The following is a 27,241-nucleotide window of genomic DNA, read 5'->3' on the forward strand; positions in this document are numbered from 1 at the left end:
CCATTGATAAGACGCATTTTCCTTGTTTCAATGATAACAAAGCCCTTTAGAGTCAAACTAAATTACTCAAGACTGTTACAAAAGAAGGGCTTACCAGATATACTTCAAGAAGTTGTTAGCGTGGAAGAGCCTTCCTGGATCCCAAACTGAGAATGAAGTTGATATTGTATGTTGTTGTGAAACACAAGTAATAAAAGCAAACATTTTGTCATAAAATTGTTTTTATTCAATAAGACACCCTCTCATCACCCCAGCAAAGAGCCTATGAATTATTTTTAGGATTGAAAGCCATATCAATATTTGACTGAGATGTTGCAAGTAAGCTTGCTCTAACTGTAGAGAGAGTTACATTTTAGTGTGAGTGGGCTTAGCTGAGTTTTCAACGGGGAATGTTTCATATGCTTCTGTTTGTCTTGGCATGTGCAGAAGAATTCAGTGTGAACCTTTAAAACAACAAGTAGAGCCACTTTTTAAGACAGAAGAATAGTTTTGTTCTTCCTTATGACCCTACATAGCCCTTTGCAATCAACCGTGACATAATTCTCATATAATATGAAATATTGTTGGCCGGTTCAAATGTGGGAGAGTTGAAATGAGGGTTCCATTCTATGTTGCCCATATCCAGATATATGTCCACTTATGAGAAAACAGTCAGTAATATTGTCATACTTTTCACAACATTTCACAATCATTTGCAGAATTACTTGCCTTCAGTGCTCTTAGTTTTGCATATACTATTACCAAATGTTGTTACTGTAAAACTTCCAACAAGCGCAAAGTCTCCAATAAGGGCAGGGTCACAAATGATACTGAAGCAAAAAAGAGCTTGTCCCAAATAAACGCCTCCAACACTAGTCTCCACAATGCGCTGGATGCACTCCGTAGTCTTAGCAAATAAACGCCCAGGCCACTAAAATAAGTTGTACAGTTTGAATGAAGTTTAAGCATAAGCAAATTCCAAATTCTTAAGCATCTACTCTAGATTACATCAACTTTCAATAAAATAAATGTAAGTTGGCATGAACATACAATTACAAAATTAAATGTTTTATGTAACAGAATGTGAACATGGGTCTCCCAAGCATCACCACACTACCTTAGCCCATAAAGCTAAAGCTGGGGCATCAGTAACCAGAGCTGTTACATAGTATGTTAAATGTGAAATGTGACATATTCTGTGGAATTTATGCTGAACATGCCACATTGCATTTAAGTGTTAAGCCAGCATGTATCCATCATAAGAATACAATGTTATTCCAAATGTAGTGTAAGTAGTGCTACAGTTGACTGTAGCCTACATATTTAATATCAGGATTTATATTCATTGAATGTATTTTGATCACATCAAAACTACTTATTTGGACAAAATATAAAAAACGCTTCAACCACAGCAGAATATAAAGATAAGGCCATGTAAGGTATCATATCTGTCGGTCTTTCTGTATTTCATAAAGTGCATCTTTTAAAAGTTACATAACAGAAACATAAATCTTATTCATACAGGTTAAGACTCCCGAAAAGACAAAAATGTGAAAATGCAGAGCGAGGCGCACAGACAATAAACATTCAATCCAGTTAATATGCAAAACAACAAAGCCCAGCTTAATTTCCAAAAAATTATCCAAACGTTGAAATATTACAAAACCAAGCCTCACAGTATCTGTCCATATCACATTTTATCAGTCTTAAGTTATTCTGATACATTATATCAAAATGTGCTCTATTCCTTTTCAATAACTTTAAGTTTTTGTTATGATTCACTCGTCCATTTGTCTTCCCTCTATGACAGTCCTCTTGGCTCATGGATATGAGGCGCATTTCCATAAATGTATTTGATGTTGTCTTGACGATGACAGCTGAAGAATGTTCTGGAAAGAGGACAGAGAGAGGGAGCTGTGTCGAAGCGTATTGTTGACACCACTAGTACACTGTGGTAAAGACAGACATCTGAGAGCTGAGGATCTGGCACTCATAGTATATATTCATGAAAAGAGCTGAGGCCAGAGCTTCTCTATATAAAGTTGTCAATTGATGGAGTCAGTCTGTCTGTCTGTCAGTTTGACCCCTTCTGCTGACTCCCACCATTTCTGCCCATAGTAAATCACATCCAGCCATCCAGTGACAGACTGATTGATTGTTTTTTCAATTGTTGATTTGATTTACACATGTTTGTGTCCTGTGACCATGCTCCCAGTGTGTCCTGGGAAATCTCTGTCCTTTCCCATGTCACTCGTGACCATTGTATTCTTCCAAGTGTTGCTGATTCCCTGTTTAGAAGTCGAACGGCCGGATCATCATTGTGGTGGAGCGAAGTGAGTAACTTGGTCCCCGGAAGTGGTGCCACTTGATGCCGTTGAGCTTGCGGATGTTGTGGCCAACAGTGTAGTAGATGCCATTGAGGTTGGACAAGCCGCAAGCATCAAACCACCAACCTGGAGGACAGAAAACGGGTGAGTTAGCGTTTAAGTTCAAAGTTCAAAATATATCTTCAAATATTTCAATGCTTTACACAGGCATGTAACCACTCAACCAGTCTCAGGCAGAACTCCTGGTGTTTTGTCTTCCAGTTAGAAAAATGGGAACAGTAATTTACTCTTCTCCTCTCACCACAACTCATCCTTTTTTCCTCTCCTCCAACTTAATTCTCTCTCTTTCAACAAATGTATTGTTTTGAGTGGTGTGGTCTCTTGCTGAATGAAAGTTGCCTACTCCATTTCAAAGCAGAAGAGGGGCCTCACAATGAGAACCACACTCTCTCCCCAAGCACAGAGACACTGCTAATTCATCTCTGATTAAGCTGATATCACTTCACCTAACCACTGTTTAGTTTGGATCAAATGTGTCAAGAGGTTCTCGCTATAAGTGGTTTGATTATGGACTTCTATACAAACAGTTGGAAAAGCTTTTCAAAGGGGTTCCAGCTGTGCTGGAGCAATTAACTTAAACAACTTTCACAATCAATCAAAAATTGGCGTATTAAGAAACTATTTATCTTGGAGTTGATGCAAGGTGAAAGATTTCCCCTCTCATTCGTCTGTAGAATAAATAGCATTGATTGGGGACGACGTATGACTGAGGGAATGGGTTGAAGCATGATGTGTTTTGCATAGCACTTAGATAGGGGCTTGGAATGCTTGTATCTGGTGAGGATCACACACATCATGTTTATGCCTCCTCTTGTTGTCTTTAGCTCCAGGCCGAGAGTCCAGAGAACCAGAGGCTGAGACCTCAGCTGATCAAGACAGTACAATGAGCTCGCAATTCTCGCGTGTTTCACCAAGAACTCTGTAAGGTCAGAGCATGAGCAGCGAAAGACATCTGACCATTGGACCTTTCTAGTTGCTATTTGACTAATACCACCACATCCACCTTGCTTGTCAGTATATACATTATGGGCAGGTGTGTATTGGGGGAGGGGGGTGGGGGGGGGGGGGGTATGCTTTTCTGGGTTCAACAAGCTATGGTGCTAAGATAATCACTGTTTTGTACTAAGATATAACATCACAACACATGGACTGCATCTCAAATCAAGACCTAGGATATGATATGACCTTGCGGTTAAACATACTGTGGACAATATTTACATACTGTTTCCTCTGTGTGTGTGTGTGTGTGTGTGTGTGTGTGTGTGTGTGTGTGTGTGTGTGTGTGTGTGTGTGTGCATGCGCATGTGCGTGTGTGTGTTAGGATTAGCATTGCACACACAAATGCAGTCTGTTTTAAAAGACTCCAGGCCATAAAGAAGCTTTGATCATAGGTTGTTGTCAGAGCCATTTCTTTTGTCTGGCAAGCAGTCTGACCGGCAGGCCGACAGGCATTAACCGACCAACCCTGACCGACTGTCATCGAGACAGATAGATAGACAGAGGGTCTCTAGCAGGAATGGAATGAGGAATGGTATCAAACATATATCAAATACGTGTTACCAGGTACCATTCCAATGTATTACAATGAGCCCATCCTCTGATGTCTCCCTCCACCAGCCTCCCCTGGTCTCTTGTCCTTACCCCCCGTCAGCATCAGGGCACACTTGCAGAGGCAGTTGTCATTGTCCTGGTCGCGGGTGCTGAAGCTGGTACCATGGGACGCCAGGCTGCTCTGTTCCCCGGCTGTTCCACTATAGCCTCGCAAGAACAGTCTGGAAAGGGAATAGATCAGTCGGATCAACTCACACTCAGGGGATTAACCTCTTGTTGAGGCCCTTATGATTATAAACTCATTCTAGATGTCCAATTTTCAATCTGATTTTAATGTTATGTAAATGTCAGAATAAAGCGAATAATGCATACAGACATACAGTACATTTCGGAAGTCATCTTATGCATGCTGCTAATGCCTTATATATGTGGCTAAAAAAAAAAAAAATTTAATGATAAAATGACATCTACAATGCATGCTTTTTCCCCCTTTTTGCACCACCAGCCATGAGACCCAGGCCGGTACAGAAACACGTCAAGCTGAAGTCACAGTGCAGTACCTGTACTGTTGTTTCTCACTGCCCAGCTGGAACTTGTCGTAGTGTGAGTAGGGCGTGTTGCCCTCCCAGTCCCTCAGCTCCACTCTCAGAGAGTGCTGGATCAGACTAGTCATCTGATACACCAGCTCATTCCCCAGCCAGTGCTCCCCCGCGGGCTCCCCAAAACCCTGCAGAGTCATTATATTACCTCACCATTACACAGACGGAGAACAATTCAAGTAGAGAGACCACCACATTAACACTCCTAATACAAGCTGTTATATGCCATATGCCAGGGAGGGCAGATGGGATGGCATGATAGCTTCTAGAGATTAGAAAGTAGGGTTGCCAGTTCACATCCCGGATCCCAAAGGAAAAATATGGCGGGTAGTGCGCTGGCAACCGGAAGGTTTTTGGTATCAAATCTAAGAAACCATCGCCTGCCGTTGACCCTGTGCTCCAATCTCTCTGTGTCTTTGTGTATGGGGATGGAGCGTGTGAAAGCAAAACAACAGGAGAATGGACAATCGAGTAATATTTTCATGTTTGCTCACCATTTTGTATTCCTTCCACAACCTCTGGAAGTCTACACTGCCATTGACTCTACGCTGGAACACTGTCCAACCTCCTCCACTGGTCTCCATGTCACAGAACACCTGGAGGAACAGGAACACAAGACGGTTCATACCATCATTCATCACACATTTCTCAACCGTGAATGCCAAACTGGGATCCTTGGGATCGCCCGGCTCTGACGTCACCTCATTGAAGAGATTTAAAACAGTTAAGGTATAGGTCAAGGTTAGGGTTGAATATGGGTTATTATGGCTACGGTTAGGGTTAGGGTTAGGTTAAGAGTAGGGATGTCTCAAGGATCTACCATTTCTCAACTCTCTCAGTATACTTGTGATAAAGTTGGGTCCACCATCTACTGTGGAACCGCCATGCACTTATTTCAAGTACTCTCTACGGGAGTTGGTTTCAGTTCATAGTGAATAACATAGGTTCCTTGTTATTACATCAGAACAGTTTCTAATAGCATCTACCTGGGTGGGCTCTGTCATGTTACCAATGTATATGTGGTAGAGTCCACTGATGTTGTGTCCAGCTTTATAAGCCTCTGCACAGTCACGAAACCTCTGGTCCCTCAGCGATGGCCCTGCACACACACACACACACACACAAAAGCTATGAAGAACTGAAGACAGTACAGTACAGTGCTTTATCATTATGCAGATTATGCAGATTCAGCAGTATTACTAGCGCTAAGAGTGCATAAAGCTAAATGTGCATAAAGCATTGTTGTCTTTGAACTTCTGAGTTGCAGTTTATGTGGATCTTCTTTTTTTTTTATGAATCCCATATTTCCACTGTCTCTGACATGTTTGTCTCCCTCTCTGTAGATGAAAGCAATCTCATTATGTGTCGGGAATGACAGAGTAAACAAATGCTGACACACATTCTACTCAGGCATGATGTTCCAAGCTTGACTGGGAAGTTAAAAAGGGACTTACGGAAGTGTGTGGTTCTGAAGCATGCAAAGTTAATCCCATCAAACAGACGTGGCTAAAAACATAACAGAGTCAATCCTCAACTCAACCCTCACTCTCTCTCTATCACTGCCTCTCTATTTCTTTCTCCTCTTCCTCTTTCTCTCTGATCCACACACTGGCTGCATCCCAATATCTGTACTAGCATACCATTTAGAATAAATGGCCAATATATTGCTTCATTATTAGTGGTATGCTAGTGTGGATATTGGAGAACCTACATTCTGTACTTGTACTGGTGTGTGATTCTAGCATACTGTACCTGTGCTACTAGACACCATGTTGATGAGAGTGTGTACAGACTCCATGAGCTGCTGCTGCTGTCTCTGTAGGGCTGAGTTGTTGGTGCTGGCCACTCTCAGCTGTCTCTCCAGGGCCTCGATAGCCACCGTCTGGGTCCTCACCAACACCTGAAGCCGCTCCTTCTCCGTCCTCATGTCCTCCAGCTCACCTCGCTGCTGAGTCTCCAGCACCTGTACCTTGTTCTCCAAACGACTGGGAGAGAGAGAATGGGATAGGAAAAGAGAGAACGAGAGAGAGAGAGAGGAAGTGGGGGCAAACAAAGAGAAAGGGGGGGGCAAACAAAGAGAAGGGGGGGGGGGGTAGCAAAAAGTTAGTCATGGTATTAGTCATGGCATTTCTAGTGTGTGTCATGGACAAATCATGGTTTCTTCATTTCTCCCTATGAACTTTGCTCTCAAATGCCTGGGAGAGAGGAGAGAGGAAGTGAAAAAGATGGGGAAAGGGTTAGTCATGGTAGTCTCTTCATAACAGATTAACAGTACTATGCACTCAAATCAGTGTCAAGAGTGTAAAGATAAGACATGGTTAGCCATTGAAATCCTAGGCACTGAAATATGTACATCTTCCTTTCCAACCCTGGAGTTGGAGTTATCAGTGGATCAGTGACTTCATGGTGTTGAGGAAGGAAAAATGTATTGACAATCATGAATCCTCTTCCTATTGTAAAAGGAACAGCAGAAATCACTAAACATAGACCAGATAAAACACTGGAGCTTAAAATAGATTTGAACTGAGGTTGAATAAACACAGCAATAAGTCAACTGTATGTAACCTGATGAGAGGAGAGGAAAGTGATCATAGGACTACATGGACGCTGAAACAGAATGTGTTGCCAATGTGCATTGCACATCTACTGATTCAAAGTGTTGGCCAAGGAGTGCGTGACAGAGACAGGTTAGCGTGGGTCTAGCAGTGGCTGGCAGTGGCTGTCAACAGTGAAGCTGCTTTAATCTTTCAGACTCTGTTGGAGTAAACACTGGTCACATTTAAAATAAATTTGAAAAAAAATAATTTGTTTGGGCATTTCTGCTTTTATTGGGATAGAGACAGTAGAGATTGACAGGAAGAATGGGTGAGAGGAGGGATGACAAGCAATGCTACACTCACCGAACACTTTATTAGGAATACTATACTAATACTGGGTAGGGCCTCCCTTTGCTCTCAACAGCTTCAATTCTTCGTGGCATTGATTCCACAAGATGTTGGAAACATTCCTTTGAGATTCTGGTCCATGATGACATGATTGCATCACGCAATTCCTGCATATTTTTCAGGTGCACTTTCAAGCTGTGAATCTCCTGTTCTGCTACATCCCAAAGGTGTTCGATTGAATTCAGATCCGGTGACTGGGAAAGCCACTGAATAACACTCAACTCATTGTCAGTTTGAGACGACTTTTGATTTGTGACATGGTGCATTATCATGCTGGAAGTAGCCATTAGAAGATGGCTAAATTGTGGCCATAAAGGGATGCACATAGTCAGCAACAATACTCAAATAGGCTGTGGCATTCAAGTGATGATTGATTGGTATTAACGGGCCCAAAGTGTGCCAAGAAAACATTCCCCACACCATTACACCACCTCCACCAGGAGAAGGTGTACAGGTGTTCCTAATAAAGTGTTTAGTGAGTGTATGTCGAAGGTCAGAATCAAACCAGGAACCTTGCGGTTATGTGGTATATGCATTAGTGTGCTACACCACTAATTGCCCACATTCTAGTGTGTTTTTAGTATTTTAGTATTTAAATCAGCATGGAAACTGCCCTTATCAGGATTACAAATGACCTGCTACTGACGCAGGCTCTCCAAGTCTCCTGATCCTCCTGGATTTAGGTGCAGCCTTTGATGCCATTGACATTCATAGTCATTCCATTCTCCTAGAGTGCCTCGAGACCACAATAGAACTCTTAGGGACAGCTCTAAGCTGGTACCATTCCTATCTCCCTAATAGGTCCGAATTGGTCACCCTAAGAAAGTGCAGGTCGCTGTCCTAGGGACCATCCTTTTTTTGTTCTCTACCTGCTTCCACTCAGCCATATGAGCCACAGACAAGGAATTTCCACTATCCACTATTATGCAGACGACACTCGCTAATTCTACATTCAAATCAAAACAGCCCCAAATCCCTCTGTAGCCACTGCACCCCTCAATACCTGCCATAAGGAGATAAGGGCCTTGATGAAACTCAACTGTCTACAGTAAACCTTAACAGCAGCAAAACTGAAGCTTCACTCATACGTACCCCCCTCCAGGTTCAGCATTCTAACATAACCCACCTCTTGATCTCTGGCCAAGACATCTGTCTCTTTGCTTCAGTCTCCAGCCTTGGTATACAGTTTGATGTCCACACAACAACATCTACAAAGCCTTATTCCTTCACCTGAAAAACATTGCAAAACTGTTCGACCTTACACAGCTTGATGCAGAGAAGCTCGTCCACGCCTTTGTCTCCTGAAGGCTGGATTACTGACATGCACTCTTTAAGGGTATCCCCAGCAGAAACTCGGATACACCCAAAACAGCGCTGCCAGGATCCTGATGAGAGTGCAGAAGCCAGAACACATCATCCCTGCTCTAAAGTCCCTGCACTGGCTCCCGGTCAGTTACAGAATAAATCTCAAAATCTTACTGCTGGCCTTCAAGTGTGTCCGTGGTATCACTCACCCATACCTGAAGGAACTACTACAACCATCCTTCTGCTCTGCCGGACCTCACCTCTGGAATGACCTTCTGGTCTATTGGACCTAACCTCTGTAATGACCTTCCGGATCAAGGCAGTCTAGATGCTCTCCACCTTTAAAACAGGCCTTAAAACCCACCTCTTCGACAGGCCTTCCTGTTAAAACCCACCTCTTCAACAGGCCTTCCTGTAGTCTCCTTAGTTGTTTTTAATGTCTTTGTTTGTGTTTTTGCCCTCTTCTGTATACACTTTAAGATGAAAAGTATGTTGCAAATAACATTAATTATTATCGTGATTTTTATTATTCTGTGTCACTATAACTATGGTATTATTAAGGATATTTTGCCACCATGATATTCTTTTGCACCATGATATTCCAGCAGGGTAATGACTTTGTGAGATGGTACAAACATTGAACAAATATAAAAGCTGTTTTATAGATATTTATTATATTGACCTTGTGTCATATAGAGGTCCACATAACATCACTGTGCCAAAGCAATAACAGCTGTAATTAACATATAATAACATGTGACAAATGTCTCTACAATGTACACTTTAACCTTGTAAATACGTGTCCTGGGGTAGTCCATGGCCTACAGTGCACACATATGCCCATGTCAGCATGGGTTCCAATCCGGCCCATGCCCTGCTGACATATCCTCTCCTCCTTACTTTCCTGTCTCTCTTTACTTTTCTATCCAATAAAAATGAAAAATGTAAGAGTGGGACTGCCCCACTCAAAAAAATAACCTTAAAAAAACACATGTAAATACATGCATTTTTGCATCACTAAACATAACTAGGGGCCATGAAATCCCTACATCTGCCAAGCAGTATTTCAAGTTCACTGTGTTATTATCATGCACCACATATGAGTGATGTCATTCCACCATGTCACCATATCAGGCCAAAACTCTAACAGTCTATGATTAGTTCAATATGCTGACCTCTGCAATGCAACATAAATTGTGGGCTTGATGATTTCTAATGTACTGTATGAGTTATGAGCAGCGATTGATGCTTATGGTGCTGTGGCCTGCTGCTGTTGATGAAAGGCTCAAGTTCAGTTGTAATGGTGATCAAGGAGCTGAGAAGGATACCCTTATGGACTAAATTCCTAGTGTTATATTTGTCTACGATACCCCATGTGCTGTGTAACCAAAACACAACCACACAACAAGACTCAGCTGTGTTGCTCCGTGTTCTCATTGACAAATTACATCAGCCTATTGGCTTCATCTAGATTTTTTTATTGGAAATGCATCTGTCCTATTTCTCAATGAATGCTGTAGCTCCAGTTTTTGCCAGAGGTCTACTTTGAGAGCGTTGTTTATATTATAGATATACAGCATTTTAAACAATGACTTAACTTGATGATCATTTCCCATTACACCTTCCAAGTTTTTCAGTTTGAAAAAAATATTGTGGTTTTAAAATATTTTAGTTTTTTTTTGCAGCAGAAAATATCTTACTATTGTTTCTTATAAGTACTCATATTTTAGATAATCATACTTTTCGCTGAAGAGAAACAATGTGGATAACTTAAATGTGTTTTCAACATGAATTCTAATATAATAATATATGCCATTTAGCAGACGCTTTTATCCAAAGCAACTTACATTGCAGTGAGTGCGTACATTTTCCAGTATATATGGTCCCAGCGGGAATCAAACCCCCAACCTAAGTGTTGTTAGCACCGTGCTCTACCAACTGAGCCACAGAGGACCACTCTCCAGCACAAAGCTGCAAGAAAATTAATAGTTATTTATTCTAACTTTGTCCTACTTGTATTAATAAGAAAATATCAGAGTGTTGTAGAGTACAGTACCTGTTCTTGTTTTGCAGTTTGGTTATTTCAGAGGTCTGCATTATTAATTCCTTCTCCAATTTGTTTGTTGATAACGAGTTCTCCAACAGCTGGATCTCAATTCGTGATGTCTGGTTCAACACCTACAGAGAATTAGAGTGAACCTCATAACTTAAATTATCTACTAAGAAAAATACACTGTAAAAAAAAAGGGTATACACTGTACAGTATATGTTGGAGTATGATTTGCATTTATCTAAATCTTAAGGCAATGTGAAATGTCTTTGCAGATTCCTATTCAGAATTTTGACATTTAAAAATCTCATGTTGTTCATGTGTGCGGTATCCTGAATTTTACTTTATGAGCAAAAGTAATTAATAATAATGTAGTTATTACCTTAGCCTCGACAATGTTGAGCTTGCGGGTTTGTTCTGCTGTCTGAGTCAGGAGGTTGGTTCCTATCTCCAGCATGGTGGCTGTCTGGTTGTGGACTGCATGGGTTTGGATTTTCACCATCTCTGTCTTGATGTTCTCCTGGATGTAGTTTTCCAACTGCAGGGACAAAGAAAACATAAAAATACCAAAGACATTTCACAAACTTTAGAAGTCTCATCTAGATTCTCATTTCAGTCGCCATCTTTTAGTTAGGCCTCTTTTACTATGATTTAATTTGTAGGTAGTGTGATGGGCAGGGTTCAAACTATACCATTAGGCCAAGAGGACATCCTCAAGATCTAAGGGTGTGACTTGATTTGCCTCAGGAAGGGCTACCGCATCACAATAGCGTGATTCCAAATCACCTTTGCTACAGTAGGAAAGGGTTAGTGAGGAAAACCTGAGTGTGAGAAATTATATGAGTCATGAAAATCTTATTGAAGATACAGGGATCATGGTTTTGGTTAACAAAATAATATGTTTTCATATCATTAGCTTTTATCGTTTGTATCCCACCCTTGTGTGATCTGAGATCTTGAATGTTTAGTTAAGAAAATGTAGGTTGTTCTGTTCAGAGAATAACCTAAATGTCTCTACGTTGCTTTAAATAACTACTGTACCATGCAGAGCACCATGGGGAGCGGACGCGCTGTTTGTTAGTTAGACTGAAAGAGACTGTATACTGTATCCTCTGTAGTGACCAGGCTCTTTGGGAAACAGGCTGGTGCCAGCCAAGGTGCAGTGACATCACATGACCTCTGACCCATAGGTCCTTCTGAACCCTCACTCAGCGCAAATAAACACTCTTTCCCCACGATATCAGGACAAACTGAGAAATACAGGGAGCAGATAAATTTATCACAACCCCAACAAACATAAGATTCTCTGGGGGATACCACTAATAGGGTTGGTAGAACTTGAGAGAGAGAGAGAGAGAGAGAGAGAGAGAGAGAGAGAGAGAGAGAGAGAGAACAAAATAGCAAAATAGTGTTAAAAGTCATTAACAGGCATCAGTGTACCTATGATTCTGTCCAGTAACTATGAGAGGAAGTAATGTGAATATGGCTAATTTTCCTTGTTCTGCTTCCCCTGACTCGATAACAACATTTACAAAAGCCAGGAATCCCACCTGGCGCAGTTTGTGGCAGAGACCGGAGGTTTATTGGGGGAAAATTAATTGACATAAACAAGACACACAAAGGTCAGGTTTTTTTTTTCTTGTTAGTTCCCCAAAGGCACAGTATGCTTTGACTGCTTAATTGACCCTTGCTTCCTGCCTTTGGATTAAAATTACACAAGACGTGCCCATAATACGAGCTTGGGAACACAGATCCACTTTCTAACAGTCTGTTTGGCTGCTGTTAACTTAAACCAGATGTTGGGTTCTTTCTGATTTTAGTGCGTCAGAGTGACTGTGCAACCAAATGGCCCTAATAAAATGGCTGGATTAAAAGGAAGTGGCACTGATAAAGAACTGAACAAGTGCACTTTGGAGTGCATCTAGTATGGGATCTATGTTGGAGTTAAGGTACAAAGGATTGATGGAGACCGTGCTAGAATTGTGATGTTACTGTAACTGAACAGCAAAAGGCAACTCAACACAATGACCTATAGCCTCAACATCAGGGCATGCTTGCCATATTCATACTACAATGATGATGGGTAACATTTACAATGTCTACGTTATGTAGGACGTTACATACTGTATACCAATCATATCTGCATGTCATATCAAATAGCAGGAGCTAGCCAGAATCAGTGAATACTAACAACATATTTAACGTGAAGCTGATAACAATGAATTAATTATTCAAATTAAAAAGACAATCCCCTAAACTGAGGACATGAGGTGATTGAAACATAGCTCGACAACAAACATCAGACGGGCAAGAGTAACAGAGACAGTAGCTAAACAACATGCAGATGTGTCTCTGGCTCCCTGGCCAGTTGCTCACATTTCATAGTAATCCCCTCAAATACTGTATATCTCCGGAGTTGCATCTAGGTTTGAGCCTCGAGTCAACCACTCCTCTCAGCTTAACTAAACAACAACCCGGTCCAGAAACAAGCCTCTAATCCCTATCTCTAGACACTTGAGGGTCTGCAAGGATCACTGAAAGAATCTGTAACGGTAGAAGAAAGATGGCTACACTCTACCTAGCCCCATCAGAGGGCAAGGTGCAGCCACAGACGTCTTGCTAATGACCAGCCAATATCCTTTCAGATTGACACAAGTGTCTAGGGAGTAGAGGCTTGGGGGTTGTTTCTTGACAGGGCCAACAATGTTCTTTTGCTAGAGCTCCTGACTGCTCTCCAGTAGAACTATTTGGAGTAAACCCATGTTAATCCTCCTCCTCCACTGCATCCTATGACAGAGCCAGACATGGACTGGACCAGTAGCCTGGGGTGCTGCTGCTGAACCCGTATCCACTGGCCTAGACTGGAGGGATGCCTGGTTCATGTGGAATGTTGGAGAGATTTTAAATCATTCCTCATTTCATAATAACAATAATAAAGTGTGGAATGAAGGGGATACCAAAAAACTAATGGATTAAGAGTCGATATTCTAAGAGCTTGATTACAAAGTAGTAGCTAATTACATATTCACTGGTATTTTATTAGGAGGAAAGAAGTTGAGACAGTTAAAGAAAGGAAAACCGAGAAGATAATTGATTGCTCTTTTCTCTACAGATTAGTATTAGTCAACTGATTAGATTTAGCAGGTGGGACAGTATCCATAAGATACAATGAACTGGATCACTTTTTGTGAGGCCAGCAGTCTGCATCACTTCTAATACTTAGAACAAGCTTGGAATACAACACACTTATCTAGACTGTTGTGGTTAGTCATTATTCTCTTTTGCCAGACCCATAGGACTCCGCTCCACCATTGCGTCTGGCAAAGTCACTGTTTTTGAATAACGATTGAGAGGTCAAATGTCGGTGTTGTAATGATGTTAAAAATTAAATTTCAGACAGGTCGTAGCACTAATTAGGTATCAAGAGAATGGGGGTTGAAGGTTGGGAGAAGCCGCTGTACCTCAGCTGAAGGAGCACTGGACTCCAGGGCCTTTTATCACATGGAACAGACGTTTGCAGGTGTATGAAATGCCTGTGGGTAGACTAGTCACTGCCCTATACTGAGGTTGTAAAGAAAATAAGGAAGGTCTGGAAAAAGGTCTTGTGGAAAGATACAGTAAGATTAATATTATGTACCAGAATGATTGCAAGTGGAAAGTTTGGAGAAAAAAGGATCTGCCCAAGATTTACAGCATACCATCTTATCTCTGAAAAATGGTGGAGGGGGTGTTAACAACTGAAGATGGCTGCAGTACAGGCCTGGTAGGGCATCACCAGAGAAGCAACCCAGTGTCTGGTGGGGTCAGTGGGTTGCAGATTTCAGGTAGTTTAGGATTATCGACCAATCAATCTCTCCCATCACTTTTGGGTACCCTGAAACAGGGGGACTATGCCTAAAAAGTGTTGTAATTTCTCAATACCATCAAATAAAAGCTGAGAATCTCGACTTTAACCTCATAGTAGTTGATTTTGATGTTTTGATTTCAAATCCAAACTTTTGGAGTGTAGAGCCAAAAGAAGAAAAATGCTTCACTTTCCCATTACTTATGCAGGGCCCTGTAACTTAGCAGATTGAAGGTGCTCTTTGGTAATGTTGTGAAATGGTCATCAAAAAAGCAAGGAAGACCAAGGGGTATTGATATCAATGCTGCTTGAAGTGTGAAATATAGCACTGAGCGCAGTATCTTTCAACACAAGTACTGTACTAATACTGACCCTTTCTTGGTCACTGCAGAATGATGCTCCAGTAACTCTGAAATTGAATTCCGATCTCAGCAATTCCAACATTTCAAGCAGAGGTTTGTTATGAGAACTGAGCTGTAGAAAGATAACTAAATGTTGTCAGTCCCTGCCTCATCAAATATTTCCTCTGAGATGAGTTATGTAAATTGCTGTTGCGGCCAAGGTCATTTCACACATCAAAACATAGATTACTTGAACATATGGTGGTTCATGAAAATTGTACAGAAACAGAGACTGGTGTGTAATAGAAGCTTTGTTTTTTCACCTGCTTGGACATCCTTCTCACTCCCTTACACTGACACATTATTGTTTTAAATTCTGCGGCTTTAAATGTTCCATTTTATTTTATCTTTATGAAAGTTATGACAGACACTGAATTCACTGTGGAGATGTGTCACATAAATACTTCTTTCAGACACAAGGAAACCATATTTGGACCAGGACTTGATAATCAAGTCTCTAGCAAAACACCTCCTCAGGTGTTGATAAGATCATAAAAATGAAATATGAATCATTGTGGCACAAAGCCACAGTTCGAATGGCGACTCTGCCTGCCAGTCCCTATTATAGGTACTGTAAATACGTGTTCTGTGATATGCTTTGTGGGGTAAATACTTAAATACTATATTTTTAGTGTTTATAAGTATTTCACTGCCAGTGAATGGGCTGGCAAATAGATATCTATTACTGTAGACCGATAGACAGACAGACAGACAGACAGACAGACAGACAGACAGACAGATAGATAGATAGATAGATAGATAGATAGATAGATAGATAGATAGATAGATAGATAGATAGATAGATAGATAGATAGATAGATAGATAGATAGATAGATAGATACAGCCCAGTCAGCAGACAATTGTGGACCAGATCTGATCTTATGTAGGCACAAGTAGAATATGGGCCAGACCTGGTCCAAATGTGGGGGGCCAGCCCTGGGTGAAAGTTGAGAATTTACCAGGCCAGCTCTGGTATGAGGAATGTGGCCCTGATATGTTGCCACGGTCTGGCCTTTTCATGGCAAAGATCAGGCTCAGGTATGATGACCAGAGTCAATCCACTTCTGGCCCGGGCATGGCTAATATAGGTGTATGGGGAAGGATGCTATAGAACAGTGACCAGAGCTAACTTTGGTTAACTAAATAGTGAAATAGCTAGAACTGAGTGTCCCAAAATAAAACATTTTATAATAGAACATAGATCCTTGTGTTGGGTGTTTTGATACTATGTGGGAGATGCATAGAAAACTCCTCTGGACATCGCTCAGTTTAACCTCATTACAAACCAAATGTGTTTATCTTGGACCGCCCTGAAACATTGTCCCCCTTCACATATCACTTTAAAAGAGTGTTCCTGTTAGAAGATTATGTAAATGTTTTTGTTATGTATAATGGTTTATAAAATATTGTTTAATTTTTGTGTTAAGACAACATAGTTTTTATAGTGAGTCATGTTGTTGAATGTTGGATTGTTCTTCTTTAGCTTGCATCACTCCTCAGTCCTAGGAGCAGTTTTAGCATTTTGTCTTTTGCCTCTTAGGCTGAATCTAATTTTATATAGTTGTGGGAGTGGGAAATATTTTTGAGAAGCCTAATTTGGTCAAGGGTTAGGGTTAGGTTCTCTCCTCATAGAACACCATATAGGATTCCATAAACTTCTCTAGAAGCCGTTTGTATCACACATACTATAATCGAAGCTTGACATTGTAATGTCAATGTCATGTTGTCAAAATGACATTGCGTTGTAGGTGTTTCTTATTAAAGAACAAAAGAAAGGCAAAGAAGTTACACCATCTAGAAATAGTGAGGACAGAAAACATCAGTGGACCTATGTTTGCAAAGCTTTAGGATTGTGAATCTATGTAAGTGGGTTAGGCCTACACTAATCTCTCTCTGTTACATTTCCCCCTGCACCACCAAATCCCCACGAAAGAATGATGGATATCATGCTTTTAACAAAATGCACACAAACTGTATGTACAAAATGTACAGTATCTATCATCTGTTCAGTGTGTTATACACTATCCCCTTTCCAGCACATTGTGCGTTACTGTCGCTGTAACGTGATATAATGACTTCCACTCCACCCTGTTTAAAGGCTCTGAACACTCTTGGTGAGTACGTGGGAGGGTCAGGAGGGTTGCTTAACCCCCCTCAAACGAGCTGCAACAAACATCTCTCCCTCATCCAGGCCCGAAATCAGGACCAGATGGACTAAGTCAACAACGGGTACTGCAGACAAGCTAAAGGTCCCGTTTTATGTCCCTGCTCCGACTCTGGGTATTTATTTGTTCACTTGCCCTCCCCAGTGCCCACTACATCTCAGCCTCCAGTGCCTCGTGTCAAACACCACGGTAATAATACATCAATCTTGCACGCACACACACATGCGTGCACACACACACAGACACACACAGACACACACACACACACACACACACACACACACACACACACACACACTCCTGTCCTCCTCAGACTCCATTCATGCTAAATGGGACCCGAAGAGGGAACTCGGTAAGTCACTTTTGAGAAAGTATAATGTGAACGCAGAGCACAATTGAACTCCAATAGAAAATTAATAGAGCATTTCATAACAGCTGGGTGGGTGATGGTTGGGTGAGAAACGCATTATTTGTTATGGCACAAGGCCATAACATGCAGATGAAGGCGTAGTTGGGAGAAATTAGGTTTCAAACTGACCATAGGGGATAATACTGTGTATATTTGCATGGACTCCCAAGGCCTGAAACATACATGAGATCCTGCTTATCAATCTTACTGATCAAATGCCTATTAATTCAAGACATTTGGCCTGGAACAAAGATGATTTCAGTGTTGAAAGACATCATTTTACATTACATGTAAGTCCTACTCCTTTTATTAACAGTCACAATAAACAGTGCCCACATGACGACTACAAATGACAGCTAATGTAAGTCAATGTCAATGTGTTTTCATAGATGGTCTTTGACGGACATCTCTGATTAAGATAATTTTCTAACCCTACATTGAGGTACTGTTGAGTCTGTCTATGCTGCTCTTTGGCCTGGCCTTGTGTCTTGTAGGACACTCAATGTAACATGTTATGTTAGTCTGGGGGAGTAGTCCAGGATGTGTCTATATTCCCAAGAGTGGCACGAAACTAAGCACTGAAGTTCAAATCCAGTCAACATCAAGGAACAAGACAAAATTGTTCTATCTCTCTGTCTAATTTAAATCAGTCCTGTCATTGTATGACTGACTATTTGTTATCCCTCTGAGGGGAGCGTTGCCATGGAGGGAAGAGTGAACGAGGGCTCGTTTGTTCGAATGGTGATAAAAAGGGGAATGTTTGAGCCCCCTTCGTGGCTGTGGTGCTTGGCTCGGCTCCAAGGGATGGAGAGGGGGACTCTGGGGACCCCTGCGTGGTTGTGGTCAGCCTGGAGCTCAGCCACATGCACTGGGAATCTCCCCCTGTTCCCAACTACTTCAACCTCCCCCCCCCCCTCAACCCAACATCGCCACTGCAACAACACTTCCCCATCTGCTCCTGCTACAGTATTTCCATGGCGACAGAAAGCTCTAGCTCTATGCCTGCCAACATAGCCTCATAGAGATATAGAGGCTAGGATAGAGTTATTTCCAACCCCCCAAAAAAGGGCTGGCCTTTTAGCTCAGTGCTTGCTGATAACAGCCCTCCATTTTTGTAACAAATGCTTGGCCTTTTGGAAGGAGATACATCTCACTTACAGCGTGTGCTCGATCTTACAGCACTTTGATGATCTAATGTGACAGTGTATCTGAAAGGAGAGCCTTCAGATGGAAGTCATATGTTGGTCACATTCTCTAACGTGTCCATGATTCATTAATTGTAATGGAGCATGATAGAGAGGTCTCCACTGCACGGTTTGGGTCTATTCAAAGTGAAGTGAATTGAAATTGTGTTCATGAATTGACAAATCCTCATAAAAGACAATAAAATTGCAATTATCTTTGTGCACTGAGTAAATTGAAATTCTCATTGACCCCAACCCTGCTGCGCTGCTTGGTCGAGGAGAGTCTTCTTTGAGAGTAATATATTAGTGAGCCGAGGAGTTGCCATGGTGCACTTCACATCGCTTGCCACAGTCGCCTTACTGCCAAACTATACCATTATACAGCGTGTACATTTTTCTGCCGACCGTCAGTCACAGATTAAATTAAAACCCTGTTGTCAATAACACATGCTACGGCCGCAACAACCACACGTCAGTGAAACAAGCTTGTGTCCCAACAGCATATTCAGCAGCATATTTTTAGGCTTTTTCAACCATTACAAGCGCATCTCTGAAGCGCCTCCCAACTAAAACGAGTGCTGTTGGTTGCTACTTCTGGTGAAGCATACTAAAAACAATGCTCACTGAAGCAAAACAGGACGCTTGCAGTAGTTTCAGTTATACTCGATAAGACTAGTCCAGCTCAAATTGCCATGTCTGATGGCTATGTCATCTGGCGGGCCCCCTCAGAGTTGGACGTGCTTCAAAGACTAGCCTATATTCCAGTCAAAATCCATAGAATGTAAATGATGGTCTATGAATATGATCCACCTTGGGAGGATGTAGTCATAAAAGTAATCCATAAAACATTGATAATATGTAATAAAAGGCAAAGACCTATAAGGAGTTTTCAAAGTCAACGTCGTGTTTTTGAAATTCTTACATTATCATTTTGTTTTTAAGTTAACATATGTTGATCTACTTTGAATCTTAAAGAGCATCTATTTATCCATAAAACATTAATGCGGAGGGCTATATCTGTTATATCTATTGGGTGGATCTAGTCCTACAGACTTGAACTTTGTTGCCCTTAATATATGTTGCTGGCTGCAATACAAATTTCACTGTTTACACATTGCATATAGTGCATATGTGCGTAACCATCTGACTCTGTTTTCAGAACACTTCCTGAGGAGAATTTACGTCTACTTCAGAAAACTCACAGACATAAAAACATGACACAAACACTCTCTTGATTGTTTGTTACTTTTTAGGTACAGATCCTCATTACAAAACACCACCACTAACAAATCAACAAACATTCAGAAAAACATTATGTCAACATGTTCTGCTGAGAGACACACAAGGGACACCATCACTACAAGCTTTGTTTGCTTACAGGAGAAACTTAAAGCAAAGCAAAACAGTTCCTGAATAACGGTTTAGCTTTTTTTCTCAACTTTTTCTTGTAATTAGACTGAGGTGGAGGGTTAAGACTATATTTGATTGAGCCAGATTCCTGCATTAATTATCATTATCAAAAATTACTATTCCACTGGAAGTAAACCATGTTTACTTAACAATCCAAATCATGCTGCGACCAATCTGGAGTGGAGTGCTGCTGACCCTGTGCAGAGGGAAAGTGCAGAGTTAGTGCAAGAGCAAAGATTCCTCTCTCAAGCTAACATAAACAAGCGTACAGCATGCCTAATATACAATGCCAGGGCTAAGACTGAGTAAGATTTGTCTAGAGCCCTCAGCAAAAGCAGTGATGTTTTAAAAAAAAATGATAACAGCCTGTTACAATGTATGTGTGACAATTGAATCTAAAAAACTGTACACCACAATGTATTAGGCTAGCAGCTAGAGTGGAAACAACTGCCTGTAAAAGATTGGATTATGTTAAACAGGCGTTAACTCCATTTCATGTCAGATCAAATACAAATTAGTGTCACATATGTCAGCTAGAACCTTTTGGAGATGTTGCATTACATTAGCGTCTTTGTCAGCTCATCAGTACATTTTCTTTGGATTGCAATGGAAAAGAGATCTTCTAAGCAATAAATGTTTATTATTTAAACCCTTGAGACATATGTGTTGCTGGAGTATTTGCCAAATGATGGTGTTCAGACAACGTGGTGTTCCATGTCTTGTAAAAACAGCAATTAAATCCATCATATGCTTTATAGCATCACTTTAATGTACTGTTCGAATCCTCAACAGAGTCATTGAGTTCTGTAATTTCTGTAGTCCTACAGACTTTTCTTGAAATCGGACTTGACCTTGACCGTCAAGAGAAAGTCGACAAACGATCCTATGGTTCACCATCCATAAAATTCAAAGGCAGGGACAGACTGAAGAAATGTATTAACAGAGAATTACCATCATTAGAAACACTACCGATGTTCCAAAGACTTCCCAGAACCTCCTTAAAGGGAATTTCCATTTTAGGAGCGATAGATTCTCAAGTAAGGACTAGGTTTGCTGATGGTCTTTCACCAACACAAGTTCCTACTGTGAGATTTCAAAAGAGTTCATGAAGCTTGAATAATGGCAAAATTACTTTTTGCTACTGGTGTTGTCAGACTAAAGTGGGAGAGGGTAAATGATTGTGTTCATGATAGCAGAAAGACACTCATTCCAAGAACCACTGCATGAGCATTATTCTAATGAATGATGAAATATTGGTATCATTGTTAAACAGTCTGATTGGGTGCCAGTCTCACACTGTTTGGCAGATACTCTGTTTAACTGGTTGTAATAAATCCTCACTTATTTAAGCCAGCATCATTAGCAGCGTCAAAATCTCTGTCATACACCCAAAAAAAATACTCAGTTGGATTTACTCAATTAAGTATGTTGTGTAAGTGGTTCCATGCAATTGAGTCAACTTCAAGCTCAATGGATTAAGTTGGTTTAATGTATGTTAATTTATATGTTAATCAAACACATTGAACATAAGTAAATCTAACATCATTTATGTTTATAGTTACTGTAGTACTATCACTATGCACTGCTGAAAGCTGTCATTTAAATTATTTGGTTCTTATTTGTATCTTTTATTTGTGGACTGTAGAAATTACTGCTTTTTCTTTAAGAAAAATCAATAATTTTGATTTGGCATCATGGGGGAAATATTCTTAGGAATGTAGTGTTCTTCTTACCTTTTTGACACTCATAAGGTACTGGCAGGCGCATGTTACATTTTGTGGCTCTAATCAAAGTTCAATTTAGGGGCCACTCCTCCTCTACCTGTCATGACCATTTTAGTGATACCACACACACACCAGTGTCTGCCACAATCCTATGTCATTATAAGGGTGGGCTACAACACAGACAGTGCACTTGAGGTGTTCTCTTGTAAGTTAAAATAGGAGAGTGAAAGACATTTTCTTATCCTCATCATTAGTTATTAGCTTACATGTGTATGAATATGTGCGCTTCTTTTTACTAGCTTTCACTGACTGAAGCTGGTCTAGTTACGGTAGCTCGTATGTAATGACACGGGCTGAATGAAATTACCTTGTAAATATATAGACATGCAGAGGCAGGGTGTGTGTGGTCTATGAAATCAAATGTGGATAATATTTTTTATTATTCTAATTCTTTACCCGAGAAAATCAGGATTTTGTTGCAACTTGCAATTAAACTCGCAATACTGTTTGCAGCAGTGTGACGCCTGTTTCACAGGTTGTAATGTAACACTGCTACTAGGCAGCAGGGGCCCCCTAGCTCTGGGGCTCAACGCAATTGCATGGTTTGCGTGTTGGGAAACCACACTACTGGGTGCTAAAGATAATGAATATGGGTTAAAAAGTGATAAAGTGCCCCTTTATGCCTAGCTTGTGTTTTTGCAGAGCGGTTATATCAAAATACAAAGAATGCTGTGACTTGGTCTTTGAGTTCTGTGTCAGTCCCAGTAGACCTGACTAGCCGATCCTACCCTGCCGGCTTCCGAGCCTCAGCCGTACTGCATGTTACTGTATTACCATGGGATATCCAGGCATTACAAGCACAGACTCCAGATTACATGCTTGATTAACAGCAAATCTATCACATATCAGATCAGATTGTGTTCAAGCAATGTCAGAGCCAGTCTGCTTCCACATGCGCAGACATTGTTTTCAAGGAAACAAATGGGAAAATTATGTTTTTTTGCTGAATATGGTTTTGTGACCCTGCCAACTGCTGCCTTTCAAAACTTTTCTATGGGAAAGGCTAATTGACAAACGACCCCTGTAAGCATGTTCGTCCGATGGGAAATCTGTTGGTTGATTAGCGAAGCAGTATGTAGTGGAGTAGCTAATATATTCTCAGTGTTGTTAAAAAGGTCTCAAGGATATTAAAAAATCTGTGAGACATAGCCAGAATAATGCAAGACCAGATGATATCAACACAAAACAGAGGATAATATCATACATGAGTAAACCTTCACTCTTGCCAATAAGTCATACTTGAGATAGAGTTTACTTTTGAGCATTGACTATCTGAAATGGTAGGCTATTGTCAGCATCATTCTAAAGTATGATACCCCATATTTCCATTTTCTTACAGGTCCTGAATTGAGATATGTACAGTATGTGTAAGTCAAACTTTGCACAATGCACAAGTCATGTTATTTACATTGTACACTATATATCCCAATTTATAAGTTGGCCCTTCATTAGCTAATACCCAGACCATAGCACAGACAGCTATTGAAACACCAGCAGTCCTGAGGCTATCAGTCGGAGTTGGGACATAAACCAGTTGGACCAGAGACAGAAGCAACACTCAATCCAACATCCTCTACAGCAGAGTTAAAAGCAGTCCTTATCACTGTCTGGGAGACTGATACTGTAGGGGTTGTTTCCCTCTCCTCCATTGGTGACTGATGTCAATGCAGGCGACAACTCTGGGAGTGCAGCTCTCCCTGTCACAGGCCTACATGGGGATCTCTGAGACACTTCCTCAACATTGATAAACAGAGCACAAAACTCTCGCTCTACTGATTTTAGTCAATCCAATGCACACCAACTCCACCGCTCCTACCAGAACAATGTCCCTAGATCATCAGAAATGCAACTCTGATGCTCACTAGGACAAGAGAGTGACAATATGGTTTCTGTGTGATATATTGTACACTCCATGTGGAGAGCAAGTCTACAGCAGTTTACAGCAACATTCCCATACTATGATAAATACAGTTTTTTGAGTTTCATGTTGGTTACACTCCTGTGGAACAGCCATTAAACCAGTACAAATCCCGCAAAACTGTCAAAGAGTCACTGCAACTTCCCTCTTCTGTCCTACTTCACTCCTCAACATGTTTCTAAGGGCACAGTATTACATTTCAGGCTTTGAACCAGTGTTCTCGTCAGCAACATGTGGCAGTGCTGTGCTGCAAGGGCCGTTTGATGTGTTCCTGCAGAAGTCAGATCCTCTGAGTTGATAAGCGGGTAATCAGGGCAGGCTGATCTGGCTTTAGAGAGAGTCCCGTAACAAGGTCCTTTACGAGGCTGTTAAAGACACCCCCCACCCCCCCACCCCCCCTTTCTCCATAAACTCCACAGCCTGCAGGGAAAACCATTCTGGACCATTCCTTACATTGCCTCCCATCTTTAATAATCATTCCTGACCATTCCCTCTGGAGAAATGAAAGCAGAGGGAACTGAGAGGCAAGACGTATTAACACGGATTTAGGGACTAATGCACTGTTTTAATGCACTGTTTCACAAGGAGGAGCTCGATGTATTAAAACAATCATAGACAATAACTTTTACGTGCCATTCCTCTTCTATAGGGTAAGTTTACAGTGCAATTAAAGCGCAATTCAAGCAGCTCCCAGAATGTCCACATTATGTTTTGACTGTGTTAGAATAACTTGAAGATAATGAGTGTTGATTGCCAGTCCTATTAAACATTATTAGAGCTGTCATATGGATTGGTCAAATCTGTTTGAAGTATGTTAAGAAGGATGAGGGAGGCAGGGTACTAGCACAGTATGTTCTTACAGATAATCTGCAGTTTCATTCACGGCTATGATGTGTGATCCCCATTGACTTCAGTGAAACACAGTGCAACTAACCCTTGTGTTATACTGTCTCATTGGACTACATTACCCTGTATTGATCTATGTTGGTGCTGTGCATGTGATTGACTGGATTTGAACCATGGTGTTCTGCGTGACACAAGACTGTGTTAGCTCACTGAGCTAACACCTAGGCATTCCCTCACATCAGCACGCTGCAGTTCTACCAGTGGTCTGGGCCTGGGTTGTCGAGGGGAAAAAGTACAACACTGGCTACTAAGCTTTAAGGGAAACTCAAACTGAATGTTTCTCTGCGGTCTTCAAGTGAAACACAGTTGTTCTTGTTGTTGTTGCTGTTGTCTGCACAAAGTTACAAGAATAAACCTCTTCATATTGAAAGGTTATGTTTACACTAAGTCACAAAAAGATCACATTTATTTGAAGCGGGAGGCTGGACATAAAGTGTGGAGGCTGTGCATCATAAATGTGATTCCCTCCTTCCTTTGGCAAGCAGTGGAACCTTCCTTCAGTGCAACCTGGGGCCTGGCCATATCTCAAGCTGTTCTAAATCAGACATACAATCAGCCATCCCAGCCTCTTTGATGGGGCAGAGCTCTTTTCCATAGAGAAGGTTTTTTTGGGACACCGCCATTATACCGAAATAAGCATGAAGCTCTCCCTTTCTCTCTCTCTCTCTCTGTCTCTCTCTCTGTCTCTCTCTCTCTCTCTCTCTCTCTCCCTCTCTCTCTCTCTTTCTCTCTCTCTTTCTCTCTCTCTCTCTCTCTCTCTCTCTCTCTCTCTCTCTCTCTCTCTCCCTGTCCAGTCTTTGGTGAAGCTGATCTACACTCTCTGTTTGCCCGGTGATCCCTCAGCCACATCAAAGGAATAGCCTCATGCTCTGTCCATGCCAGGCTCGGCCCATGCAGCCAATGAGGGGCTCATTTGAAGTCAGTCATTTGGCAGTAAAGTAAACAAAGCGCCGTTAACTACCTCACTTACTGCTGTTTACAAGGGAAACATGGAAATCAAATGAAATTCTACAGAAAACACTGGCACAACTGGAGCGTAGTAGACTAATACCAACCTATACAGCACAATAGTAACATTGAATTTAATGTGTTGAGTCGAAGTTGAGGAGAGAGTTAGCGTGTGCTGATGTTTTGGGTTGAAGAGTGATTTGATATGGTGAGCCAGACCCCCTTGAACCCAGAAGTCAGGGGTCATTCTCGCCTCTCCTGTTGAGGTGACGCAGACTGCAGCTTTGGACTTGACCCGTGTCTCTGCATGGTCTTATCGACGTGGGTGGTACTACAGGCAGCACACACTTCTCGCACGCATAAACTCTTGTCACACACACTTTGTTCTTCTTTTCGTTTCTCTGTTAAACAGCATGCGGCATAATCTTGATGAAGCACCACTCAAAGTTTGAACTGGTACTCCTGGAGCGGCAGCTTAAAGCTGAAATCTTTCAAAATAATGAATTCCCTCTTTCCTACCCCGTTGGTTTCATATTTACAGAGCACAAAACATTTACTTGTGAGGACCAGTGAAATGGACACAAGAAATAATAAAACTTTCACTTGGCTCAATAGAGTTGCTCTCGTCAGATAAGCTTGATTAGTCTTGCGCTGCATAGTAATGATGACGAATGGCATGAAGGTTCTATTTGAACTTATACTCCCGCTCCTTTCATTTCACTGAATTATATGAGCAGCCATCGGGGCATTCCATCCAAAACACTAGGCGGTAGCTAATGTTTTATGGGATGAAATAAATAAAGACTATAAAAACAGAGAAAACAGTGTGTGGTCTCCATACATCATTGCTTGCTAAGGACCGAAACGACTGTATTTGGTCAACTTTTTCTCCCTTTCACCTGTATCCTGTTCTATGGGCCCTCTTGTATGCTAAACATATCAAACAGTGGTAAGGGAAAGCACTTTGAGTTTGCAGAGGGTGCTCTGTCTCTCTCTTAGTGCACTTTTTATGTTGCAGCAACCAAATTGCCCAGCCAATTCATTGCACATCATTATTATAATGAGGTGTAGGAATGGCAAACTCTCATAAAATATAAAATGGTCTCTTACCTTCTGCAGCCACTGCGTGTTGTTCTCCATGGCAGTCTCCAGGTGCTGCAGTTTCTGAGCCGACCATTCGCTCTCGGCAGGGGGTGCGTCCCTCTGCAACACGTTGGCACCGCCATATTGGTCTTGGCTGGCCTGGCAGCTCTCTGTCTCAGGGAGGATGAAGGTGTAGCTGCACTGGCCGTGCTGAACACGGTGTAGCCTCCTGCGCTTGTCTCCTCCACGCCTCTGCCCTCTACCACCACCACCTCTTCCTACACCTCCTTCTCCTCCACTCGTGCCCGCTACGCTATCCACCATCACCACCGCCACCAGCATCAGCCCCCAGCCTAGCAGCACTCGCCTCAT

At 41.6% G+C, this 27,241-nt stretch overlaps 1 protein-coding gene across 1 annotated transcript; it reads right to left on the reverse strand.

Moving 5' to 3' along the window:
• Nucleotides 1-210: 210 nt before the first annotated feature.
• angpt4 (angiopoietin 4) lies at nucleotides 211-27,241 on the reverse strand (the record flags this gene model as incomplete). The annotated part of the gene is made up of 9 exons (XM_083667898.1): nucleotides 211-2,432; nucleotides 4,008-4,138; nucleotides 4,478-4,644; nucleotides 5,011-5,112; nucleotides 5,503-5,615; nucleotides 6,269-6,501; nucleotides 10,823-10,944; nucleotides 11,199-11,354; nucleotides 26,897-27,241. The coding sequence occupies 9 exons, from the start codon at nucleotides 27,239-27,241 to the stop codon at nucleotides 2,272-2,274; spliced, it is 1,530 nt and encodes a 509-aa protein (XP_083524024.1). The 3' UTR covers nucleotides 211-2,271.

Source organism: Argentina silus (assembly GCF_951799395.1).
Source record: "Argentina silus genome assembly, chromosome: 4".
Taxonomy (NCBI): Eukaryota; Metazoa; Chordata; class Actinopteri; order Argentiniformes; family Argentinidae; genus Argentina; species Argentina silus.